General features: G+C 39.9%; 1 protein-coding gene across 2 annotated transcripts in view; it reads right to left on the reverse strand.

Moving 5' to 3' along the window:
* flt1 (fms related receptor tyrosine kinase 1) overlaps window positions 1–12,057 on the reverse strand; it is a 145,808-nt gene that overhangs the window by 106,795 nt on the left and 26,956 nt on the right. For both annotated transcript variants that reach the window (XM_062974678.1, XM_062974677.1), the window contains exon 4: window positions 3,983–4,107. In XM_062974678.1, the coding sequence (XP_062830748.1) occupies window positions 3,983–4,107 (125 nt within the window). The remainder of the gene's footprint in view (window positions 1–3,982; window positions 4,108–12,057) is intronic.

Below are 12,057 nucleotides of genomic sequence, written 5' to 3' on the forward strand. Positions count from 1 at the left end.
TATTTGAGTCCACACTACCATATATTCCAGTCCAAAGCAGTTAATGTGGGATTTGATTCAGCTGTGTGGAAGGGGCCATAGTCCCAAAGTATTTTCAGCAACTTGGACAGCTCCACTACAGAATTGGATGCACCTAAGCCCCATCATCACCATCAAAGTCTTAGACCCCTTCCACACAGCTGAATAAAACCCCACATTTTCTGCTTTGAACTGGAATATATGGCAGTGTGGACTCAAATAACCCACTTCAGAACAGACATTGTGGGATTTTCTGCCTTGATATTCTGGGTTATATGGCTGTGTGGAAGGGCCTGCAGATGCCACTTTAAATAAAAAGGTCTAGGCCATTTTTCATCTTTAATTTCACACTCAAAATGACATAAAGCTGTAGTAAAACACAATGGTTTTGCTCAGCCAAGCTACTCTCGCTAGAATCTACAAAAATTAAATGAAATCAAAATCAGAAGCATTGGGCCCTTCCACGCAACCATATAACCCAGAATATTAAAGCAGAAAATCCCACAGTATCTGCTTTGGACTGGAATATATGGAAGTGTGGACTCAAAGCAGATATTGTGGGCTTTTCTGCCTTGATATTCTGAGATGTAGGGCTGTGTGGAAGGGCCCATTGTTGCTCACTTCTTCTTCCAGTTTAAACAAGTTATCCATCAATTTCCTGGGGAGAGCGCGGATGAGCTCCCTCTATCAGCTCCAGCTCCATGCAGGGACATGAGAGAAGCCTCCCACAAGAATGATAAAAACACCAAAACATCCGGGCATCCCCTGGGCAATGTCCTTGCAGACGGCCAATTCTCTCACACCAGAAGCGACTTGCAGTTTCTCAAGTCGCTCCTGACACGAAAAAAAAAATTGGGGGGAGGAATCCAGCAGGTTTTTAACACATACGAACCCAAAGGAGCAGCCACTGTGATCTACAGCAATTTTGAGTCATTTGGGGGGGAAAGAGCCCCAACCCCTTTTTTTCTGTAGCAGGTCTGGAGACATTGGTGTGCCAATGTGAAATCCCCACTAAGAAGATTTCAAGATTTTAAAAAACCACTCCCACCTCCTCTGAAGTTCCCCACCCTGTCCTAGAGACCTAGAAATCTGTGCAGACACCGCAAGAGGCAGTTTCACTTTGCACAGATAACAGTGTTCCTGCATCATCACACATTCAGAATTGCCAAAGGAAGGCACTTCCCTTCATTCCATCTGGCTTCCTCACACAGAAAAGATGCTTCCATAGAATAAGCAAGATCACAGCTTAGCACCACTGGGACACAGCAGAATGTACTTCCTTATCTTTACAGCATCTGCTAAGAAGCCATAATAACCATTGAAATAATGGGAGGAGTGTGCCCTGCATATACAAAGGCAGTCTGTTATGATATAGCCTGCTGGCTGACATTCCAAAGTGTCTTGAATTCTAGGGATTCTATTGTGGTTCCTGCTGCCAGATATAAACATTTCCCTTTTGTTCCCTGAACTGATTCATCATTCCATATACATACAAACCCTGACAATAAGCAGCACACATAACTTTCTAGTTCGGCAGATTCTGTCTGCTATAAAATTTCCGCCAAAGTCATGAATGTCTAGAGGAAGTAATGGGGTGGAATGCATTCATTTGATATAGTGCAGTGGCTTATGCTGGTGACTTGGCTCTGAGGATAGCTACGGCAGCTATCTACTCTCATATCAATAGAGCAGGGAATCTGTTCCAGATTTTGGTCAAACTTTAAAGAGGCCAAGCAAGGGGTTGAACCCAATCCCTAAAACAAATTCAGCACTATGATGAGTTCCATTCAAACTCAGAATATAAAGAATATTCTGAGATCAGCCTCGCTGATCTCAGAGGAGATGAAATAGACCAAAGCATCACTTCAAATTATTGTATACAACTTTCTGTTCTTTTCTTATTAGAAAGGATATGATGCAGTGAACATTACACTTGAATCCAATTAAAACTGGTGAAGAAGCACTTTAGCACAATTTATTTTTCTGGTTTGTCATGTGAAGTTAAGGTAAATGTAAAAGTTTCCCCTGACATTATGTCTAGTCATGTCCGACTCTGGGAGTTGGTGCTCATCTGCATTTCTAGGCCGAAGAGCTGGTGGTGTCCGTAGATGCCTCCAAGGTCATGTGGCCGGCATTACTGCATGGAGCACCATTACCTTCCCACCAAAGCGATACCTATTGATCTACTCACATTTGCATGTTTTCGAACCACTAGGTTGGCAGAAGCTGGGGCTAACAATAGGAGCTCACCTCGCTCCCCAAATTCAAACCACCAACCTTTCCATCAGCAAGTTTAGCAGCTCAGTGGTTTAACCCACTGCACCAGCAGGGGCTCCACATGTGATGTTACTTATGAGATAAACTATGTGTCAATATATGTTTACAGGATATTTAGCCAATTTACAAAGTTACAAAATGTTCAAGTGTAGCTATTCTTAATCAAAAAATGAGTAAAAGAAAACGTAATTATAACCAGCAAATGAGTTATCTCCTTTTAAACAGCAACACATAGCAACTAGATCAGGGGTCCCCAAACTTTTTAAGCCGAGGGCCGGTCCACAATCCTTCAGACTGTTGAGGGGCCGGATTACCATTTGAAAAAAAAATACAAACAAATTCCGATGCACACTGCACATGTCTCATTTTTAGTGCAAAAACAACAAGAACAAGAACAATGAAAGAACAATACAATATTTAAAAATAAAAACAATTTTAACCAACATACATTTATCAGGATTTCAATGGGAAATGTGGTCCTGCTTTTGGCCAATGAGATAGTCAAGTTAATTAGGGTTGTTGTTGCTGTTGTTGTTGTTGTTGTTGTGTGCCTTCAAGTCATTTCAGACTTTGGGTGAGCCTAAGTCTAAAATTTATTTATTTATTTATTATTTACTGCATTTATTTACTACATTTGTATCACACCCTTCTCACCCCAAAGGGGACTCAGAGTGGCTTACAAATTATATGTACATACAATATATTATATTATTAGCATAGCACAATATTAGCATTATATTGAACTATACCACTATACTGTAATATTATTAGTAATGTTATATGTAATATAGAATATATAATATTATTATATGGTATTATTATCAGTGTTATATTGTATTACATTATAATATTATTATCAATATTATATGTATATACAATATATTATATTATAAAACTGAGGGCAGGGGCCAGGTAAATGACCTCGGAGGGCCGCATCCGGCCCCCGGGCCTTAGTTTGGGGACCCCTGAACTAGATGTTGGTTCTCGCTAAAGAAATGCTGTTTATGGCGGTGATTCCAAAAAACAAAATTAACACTTTTCACCTAAGGCGTTGTCGGCTTCTTACTATTGGAGCTGACACATAGCTTTTTTCTCCACCTTCTGTGACAGACGGTGAATAGTGCAGATCTTTTGTGGTAAACCGAGAAGAAAAGTCTTCAGGGAGGAATTATATAGCAGATATTAAAACCCAACAAAAAAGTGGAATAAGAACAGAATGTGCTTGGTTTTTATATCATGAGCAGAAAGTTCTAGTTTCTGTTGCTCGTAAAGTGAAAAGAACAAAACTAACCAAGTGGAACTGCTAATAGAACCATTTATACAGTGCTCACAAGAAATAGCTGTATTAATTTGTCATCTTTACATATGCCTCTGTGATGTCATACTCCTGTCCTTCATAAACATGAACAATATAGAGCAATGGTTCTCAGCTTGTGGGCCCCAGATGTTTTGGCCTTCAACTCCTAGGATTTCTGGGAGTTGTTGGCCAAAACAGCTGGGGGACCTACAGGTTGAGAATCACTGATACAGACCTACATCATAACTGCCCAAATTATTTTGTACAAAATTGATAATACTTCTCCCAGTATCGATCACAATCTTCATTCCATTTGCCTACATAAAACATTATTTCACTGCACATGTAGAATTACTAGAATAAACAAACTGAAAAAGTATATCAAGGTACCATTTTTAATTTAACACGGATATCTGGTGCTGTAACTCTGCATGGGATGATAAGTTCTTGCCCATCCATCATGAGTATTGTTTCTGGTACATCCTTGTGCATCTTTACAAATGGGTTGTGTGTACCTGCAAAAGAAGAAAGAAAGGAAATTAAGTCAAAGGAATAACTGTAGGTACACAAACACCTTGGAAATCCATAGGATAAGCAGAGCTTGGGGGTGGTGTGTTGATTTTTTAACTTGTTAGTTATGGTTATGGATTACCGGACTCATGCTGAATTTATCTTTATGATTTAAGAACTTAATTGTTTTGGAGGATTGGAATTTGCTGGAAGGCAAAATAGATCCACCTCTGCCAGATACAGTAAGGCAGGAGGACCTCAGGACACTATGGATTTGGATTATCAGAAATGTATTGCATTGTGTTGACTGTTCTGCTGCATCTGCTAACTGCCGCTTAACTCATGGCTTTCTTTGGAAGGAGGAAGGGAGACAGAGAATTTACCACTAAACACAGGAGGAGGAGGAGGAGGAGGAGGGAGCAGTTAGAACTAAAGAAATAAGTGCATGAAGAGGGGGGGATGAAATGAAGCCCTGGCTGGAGTGATGAAATACAATAGAAGGTCAGTACAGAGAGGAAATATTTTTTATTTGTTGGAGCCCTCAGTGGCGCAATGGGTTAAACCCTTGTGCTGCCAGGACTGCTGACTGAAATGTTTAAATCCAGGGAGCGGGGTGAGCTCCCATCTATCAGCTCTAGCTCTCCATGCGGGAACATGAGAAAAGCCTCCCACAGGATGGTAAAACATCAAACATTTGGGCGTCCCCTGGGCAACGTCCTTGCAGACGGCCAGTTCTCTCACACCAGAAGTGACTTGCAGTTTCTCAAGTCGCTCCTGACACTAAAAAAATAAATAAAATTGTTTAGCAGGAGGCCTTTGGACACCAAGCTCTGAGTGCAATCAAGAGTTTCATGCATTGAAGCCTACTGAAGTGTGGCCCATAGTCACACACTACACTGTTGTATAAATTGCATTAGCATTTATCTATCAGTGGTCCTCAACCTGGGGTCCCCAAATGTTTTTGGTCTACAACTCCCAAAAATCCCAGCCAGCTTACCAGTTGTTAGGATTTCTGGGAGTTGAAGGCCAAAAACATCTGGGGACCTCAGTTTAAGAACCATGGAACTAAATGTTCAATATTGATTCATCAAATTAATGTCCCTGAAGTAGAATTTGAAAGGTAGCATATAGATCCTGCTTTTTCATTAAGATTTGCATTTTCTCAGGGAGTTTTTCAAGTATTTCTACTACAAGTTCATATTCTGAATAAGACATCATTCTCTTTCTAAAACAAAGCCTTTTCTCTCATGATATGAAATTATATGTTCTGCATATACTGTCTGGGTTACAGAAGAGTCACCTAAGTTAACATATTTTTATTTAGGTAACAGGATGAAGTTGTCAGGGCAGCAATCTTATCCATTAAAGTAGTTGAGGTTAACACCTCATTGAATCAACATTAGCTGTTTTCCTGTACACTACAATTTCTGGGTTCCATGCATTTTTCTCTGTGAGCAAGGTATGGAAAAGATTTTTATGATGATAATGATGAAGGGAAACACTTTGATGGCTTATTGATCTTGTCACCCTTCGTTTGTCCAGCCCAAACAATGACTTTTGTCCAAAGGGCTCAAAAGGATCACATGAATGAAATTACCTTTCAAAGCAATGTATTTGGGGCTGAGAAAGATTGCACAGTAGTTGGGAAAAGGTAATTCTACTGTATATAGCTATTTTAATTGCCAAGGATCTTTTTGAAGAAGGAAAAAAATGTATAAGTATCAAAATAACTTAACAACATTTCCTTTGCAGTGTGATCCAAGGAAAGGCCCAGAGTTCTCCTGAGTGTACTATTGTCAAAGAAACACTTTTGTTTTGTTTTGTTTTGCAAGGGTTGCAGTTATAAATGGGGAGGGGGTCAGACACTCTTCGTATCTCCTGTGAAATTTTACTTGTTACTACTCCCTTAAGACTCATCTATCTTTGTCACAAAATTAAAAGCTATTTTCTCAAACCAGCAAACTTTGCAGAGCAGTTTCCTGTATGCATAACCTGTGGGCCATTATAAGTATGAGGAAGAGCTGCCCTAAAGTGTCTGCAGACAGAGTGTCACCACCGGCCGATGCCAGCAATGTACTAACGGGGGTCATCATGCGCCTTGGAGCCCTTTTAAAGAGAGTGACAGGAAACGGGTACAATATGTGAAGAACATTCTCACTTGAGCGGATATATTCAGGTCTTCAGTCACACACCAAGGTGACAATCGCAGGCTACTGTATGGTATTTTGTCTTAACCCAACAGGGCCAGGAATGGCACGCTGTACATTCAAAAATGATCTTCCTTCCCATTTGTACATTTAAACAAACACGGTATTTCAGATTGCTCTGTTTTAGTGTCTCTGCTTTCTTTCTTTTTCCTGTTTTTTTTAATTGTTTTTCGTTTTCTTTGTGTGTGTTTTTCTTACAGAGGAAGAACCATTCAGTTACAGGCTGCTACTCTTCCCACTTCCCATTTAAATGGGCACAAAGTGGATTAGACAATAGACATGTAGAAGGGAAGCAAACAGAAGTGTGAAATAAAACTGTAAGAAAGGGAGAGAAATAGAAGACTGATTTTTAGCATGTAGGTAGGAAGTATTACCTCCAACAGCTAAATAATTATTTGACTTCCAAGATATATACATTTGTGTGTTATAATTCTTATTAGAATACAACATCCAAGTGTAGCACTCTTACAGACATCACTGGCATGTTCTGCTCTGGGCACTGTCCATAAATACTATGTACAATCTAAAACTTTTCAAATGTTTTCCTGATTTTGGTTGAAAGGGATATATATATGACATCCTCATATATAGTAGTACTTGATGTACTCTGTAGGTTTTTCATTGCCCTTGGTTTGATTTCACTTCTTCTCCCATCTTAAAATTAGATGGGGCACAATCATGAATATCAGAAGAAATATATCTATATTCAGGTAGTGGGTGCCACAATTCATGTATGTGTGAGAGAAAGTGAGAGAAGGAGACCACATATGTATTTTTATCATATTTATCACCATAACTATTATTCTCCAGCAGGTATTTCCCCCTCTTCATATGATAAAATGATTAAAAGGCAAGATATTCACATTTGTTGTTGAAGGCTTTCATGGCTGGGATTACAGGGTTGTTGTGTGTTTTTTGGGCTGTATGGCCATGTTTCAGAAGTATTCTCTCCTGATGTTTCACCTGCATCTATGGCAGGCATCCTAGGAGGCTGTGAGGTGTATACCTCACAACCTCTGAGGATGCCTGCCATAGATGTGGGCGAAACATCAGGAGAGAATACTTCTGGAACATGGCCATACAGCCCGGAAACACACAGCAACCCCAAGATATTCACAGCCTCCAAGTTTACAATCTTAGAAAATACAGCATAAAAAGAAAAGAGGATAGGCATGGAAGAGAAAGATAAACTCTTAGGCCCCTTCTATACTGCCATATAAAATCCAGAGTATCTGAACTGGATTATATGGCAGTGTAAAAAAAAGGTAAAGGTTTCCCCTGACGTTAAGTCCAGTCATGTCTGACTCTGGGGGTTGGTGCTCATCTCCATTTCTAAGCTGAAGAGCCGGCATTGTCCATAGACACCGCCAAGGTCATGTGGCTGGCATGACTGCATGGAGCGGTACCTATTGATCTTCTCACATTTGTATGTTTTCGAAATGCTAGGTTGGCAGAAGCTGGAGCTAACAGCGGGAGCTCATTCCGCTCCCGGGATTTGAACCTGTGACCTTTTGGTCTGCAAGTTCAGCAGCTCAGTGCTTTAACACACTTTGCCACCGGGGCAGTGTAGACTCATACAATCCAGTTCAAAGTAGATAATGTGGATTATTTGCCTTGATAATCTGGATTATATGGCAGTGTAGAAGGGGGTCTTAATCTCTTGATTCAGATGATGGAAAGAGTCCCACTATCCCATCATTTCCCCTGCTAGAGCCAGGTAACAAAGCTGCAGCTGAAAGTATATGAAAAGAGGAGAAGGAAAATGTTTGCTGCTGCCTCAGCACAGCCAATTGTATGGGCCAGGCATAGACAAACTTCAGCCCTCCAAGTGTTTTGGATTTCAACTCCCACAATGCCTAACAGGCGGGAGTTTAACTCCAAAAACATCTGGAGGGCCTAAGAGTTTGCTTGTCTTTCTCTTCCATGCCTATGTCTATTCCACTATTCCACTCTACTGTGCCCAAGGCTGGACTGAGATGACTGGTTCTAATGAGCAGTTCCTTTATATGTAGATACAGTATGAGTATTTTAGTTAGATGGCCAGCTCTGTGCTGAAGTGGATGGGGCTTAGCAGTGCTGCAAGTCCAAGGGGAACCCTTCTTGGGACCAAAACCAGTTCATTTTCAGGCTTCAGGAAGTGGACAATCATGGTTGATTCCCCTTGCCTGGGTCTCAGTTGGCATAGCTGAGATCAGAATCTCAGAGGGGGCAGCACTGATGAACCTTGTGCCTATTTACTCACAGCTGTGCTGTGCTGTGCTGTGCAGTAAATACTGGCAGACCCTGAAGAAGGGAGTGGGAAAGAGATTTACAGATCATTCTCCCTAGAACATCCCTCTCTTGACAGAACCAAAGTACAGGACATTGAATGTGTGTGTTGTGTGGCAACCTCACAGCAGTCTGTCACTGGGGACTGTAATCACACAATTTTCTTGGCAATATTTGTTCAGAAGAGGTTGGCTATTGTCTTCCTTTGAGGCTGAGAAAGTGTAACTTGCCCAAGGTCACCCAGTGAGTTTCCATGACTGCTCTTTAAAGACATAGTCACATACTCATACCACTAAGCAGTACTGGCTCCCCCCAACTCAGTTGCAAACATACAAATACAGTCCCATCCCATTACAGGTAGTCCCCATGTTATGAACAAGATAGGTTCTGTACGTTTGTTCTTAAGGTGAATTTATATGTAAGTTGGAACAGGTACATTTTTAAGTGTAACTCCAGTGATAGATAGATAGATAGATAGATAGATAGATAGATAGATAGATAGATAGATAGATGATAGATAGATCCATCCCTATCTATCTTTGGACAGCATAAGGTTAACATCCCTGTAGTGTTTGTTTTGCTGTCTGTGCTCCTGATCTGAAGATTTCACCTCATTTTCTGTCCCTGCGATAATTGGATTTTGAAAAAAATGGCTTGTTGTGGAAACAAAGATTGGCGAGAAGGCTTCAGTTATAGCACCTTTTCCCATGATAACTCTTCCAGAAATGAATTCTCCTTCTGAGGTTTTGATTTCTTTCCCTTCCTGTTGTCTCACCCCCATTCTTAACTATGAGTTGTATTTTATTTCACTGTTTTGAATGTATTAGCCATTCTGGGAAATCTTAAGAACAGGATGGAAATATGTATGTACTGGTCAATAAAGATGTGGATCTATTGCAAACGTCAAAATATATACAAAAGGTCTATAGACTTTTTTTAAAAGTAAATACGTCTTTCTTAATGCTTAGCATTTTCTGTTACGAAGGGTTTTATACATCTTCCTTCAACCCCCATTTGATTCATAATCTAGATCAGTCTAAGCACAGGAAGCACATAGTGTTTAAAAGCCAAGGAGAGGCGACTTCCTCTATCGCTAAGATCCTGATTCTGTATTTGTAAATATTTGTTCCCATGGAATACACTAAAACATGGGGAAAAGACACCTCTGGCTGACACAACATCCCGCCGCAGGAAACAATCCAAGGGTAGTCACAGTATCAATTTTAAATAGATTATTTCCCAGGAAGCAGTAATTTAAAACAATTTTATATAAAAAAGAAAATGCTTTTCTGCACTAACTTTATATTTACCACTGACTTTTCTTTTCAGCATATTCTAGTGATCCTTTATTTGTTCCAGGGAACTTAGCTAGGTATTATGTTTTGGTTCCAGTCCTAATGGTTGGTGTGATCATATGGTTTGTGCTATCACAAAGTGAACTCAGCATGGATTGATTGGGTGTATCTTTATGAGCAGCTTTTATCAACTTTCTCAGAGTGAGGATGAAAAATATATACCCATATATACTTGGGTATAAGCTACCCATATACAAGCCAAGGCACCTTATTTTACTACATATAACTGGGAAAACTTATTACGTGTATTGCGAGGGTGGGAAATACAAAACTACTGGCTATTTTAAAAAGTTACCAATACATTACATTAATTGAGGTATCAGTAGGTTAAATGTTTTTGAATATTTACATAAACGTAATTTAAGATAATAAGACCTTAATAAGATAAGACTTTCCAACTCTGATTACCTATATCAGTGGCCTTCAACCTGGGGTCTTCAGATGTTTTTTGGCCTACAACTCCCAGAAATCCCAGCCAGTTTACCAGCTGTTAGGATTTCTGGGAGTTGAAGGCCAAAAACATCTGGGGACCCCAGGTTGAGAACCACTAACCTATATGCTCAAGTATAAGCTGGCCCGAATATAAGCCGACCAGGACCCTCACTTGAGTATAAGCCGAGGGGGGCTTTTTCAGCCCGGCTGAAAAACACAGCTTATACTCGAGTATGTGTAGTAATTACTTATTGTAAGAACAAAACTGATGAAGATGTACAGTCGGACCTCCACATTTGCGGGTATGACTTTTGAGGTTGTTACTGATGGATTTGATTAAAGGGTTCTCTCTAAGAATCTCTAGGGCTTTCAAGATGATTCTGTGGGCAACCTCCAGCAGAAGTTGACTGTAGAGTCATGCTGGAGAACCTAGAGATTCCTAGAGGGGTGATTTCTCAAGATAAAAAATTGCAATGTGTAATGTTACATTTTCATAGGAGTTCTGCACCCCTAACCCACAGCGAATATGGAGAATTGACTACACATCCCTCATTGTAGTAGCTTTAGATTCAAGGCTAGTCCTCCCATTAGATGGAATGAGAGGTCTACTTCAGATGATGGAGCATTGGAAGCAGTAAACTACACCACTGAACCCATAGCATTGCAGAGCCTTGCTCTCCAGAGCTTTCCAAGTCTGAAAAGCCTGTACTTCAATGGCCCCCTGACCAAGATGTTATGGGTAGAATGTCAGTTTGTGATGGAGGATGATGGTCAGGAGCAATAAGAAGAAAAGGAACAGTGTCACTGTTTGAATTTCCACCTTCTCCTCCTCACTCAGATGGTGGCAGAGTTTGGGCAATCACTGATTATATTCATGGACATTTCTCTTCTGATTAGAAAACACTGTGCCCATCCTGAAGTACCTATTCATAATGGGAAATTAGTGTAATTGTTCCTCTCATTTGTATTAACATTTTCATTTTAAAATTATGGTTATAATTGTATTATTTTAAAGAGTTACAGTTTAGTAATTGAAATAATTCTGTGATTCCTTCTGAACTGTCTCTAACAAAGCCTTCCTCATTGGTTGCAATTATTGTTTATTGTTGGCACTTTCAAAAGTTTCTCTTTCATTATTTTACTCGGGGAAGAAATGTTACACTTTAAAGTTTTACTTATTGTGTATTGGGAAGACTAGGTCTTTTTACATCTCTAATGTTTTGGTCATCTCTTATGCATCTGAGCTTGTCAGGTGGTTTTCAACTCTTTCAAACTTTCCACTGTAATTTTCCAAATGAACGCCAAGGCAAAAGGATACATTTGTGGTCTTGGTTTCTTGAAAATAACTCTTTGCCAACATGGAAAGGCACACAAAGAAAATATTTTAACCCAGACATGGAAAACTTGTTGTTGAACCGAAACTCCAGCCAGCCCTAGCTAGCATAGCCAATGGTTAGAAATGATGGGAGTTAAACACCAACAACAACTTAAGGACCACATGTTGCTTGTCCTTATATTCGCTCGCACTTCTAAAGAAAGTCAACAGAACTCTAATGCAACTAATCTCTGGATTGACACATATCATGTTCTTTTTGTGCATATTCAAGTCATTTTTTTCATGGTGAGCCTAATGTTACCTTTCTTAGTAAGATTTGTTCAGAAAAAGGTTGCCATTGGAAGTATGACTTGCCCA

This window comes from Anolis carolinensis, chromosome 3, assembly GCF_035594765.1.
Source record: "Anolis carolinensis isolate JA03-04 chromosome 3, rAnoCar3.1.pri, whole genome shotgun sequence".
Classification (NCBI taxonomy): Eukaryota; Metazoa; Chordata; class Lepidosauria; order Squamata; family Dactyloidae; genus Anolis; species Anolis carolinensis.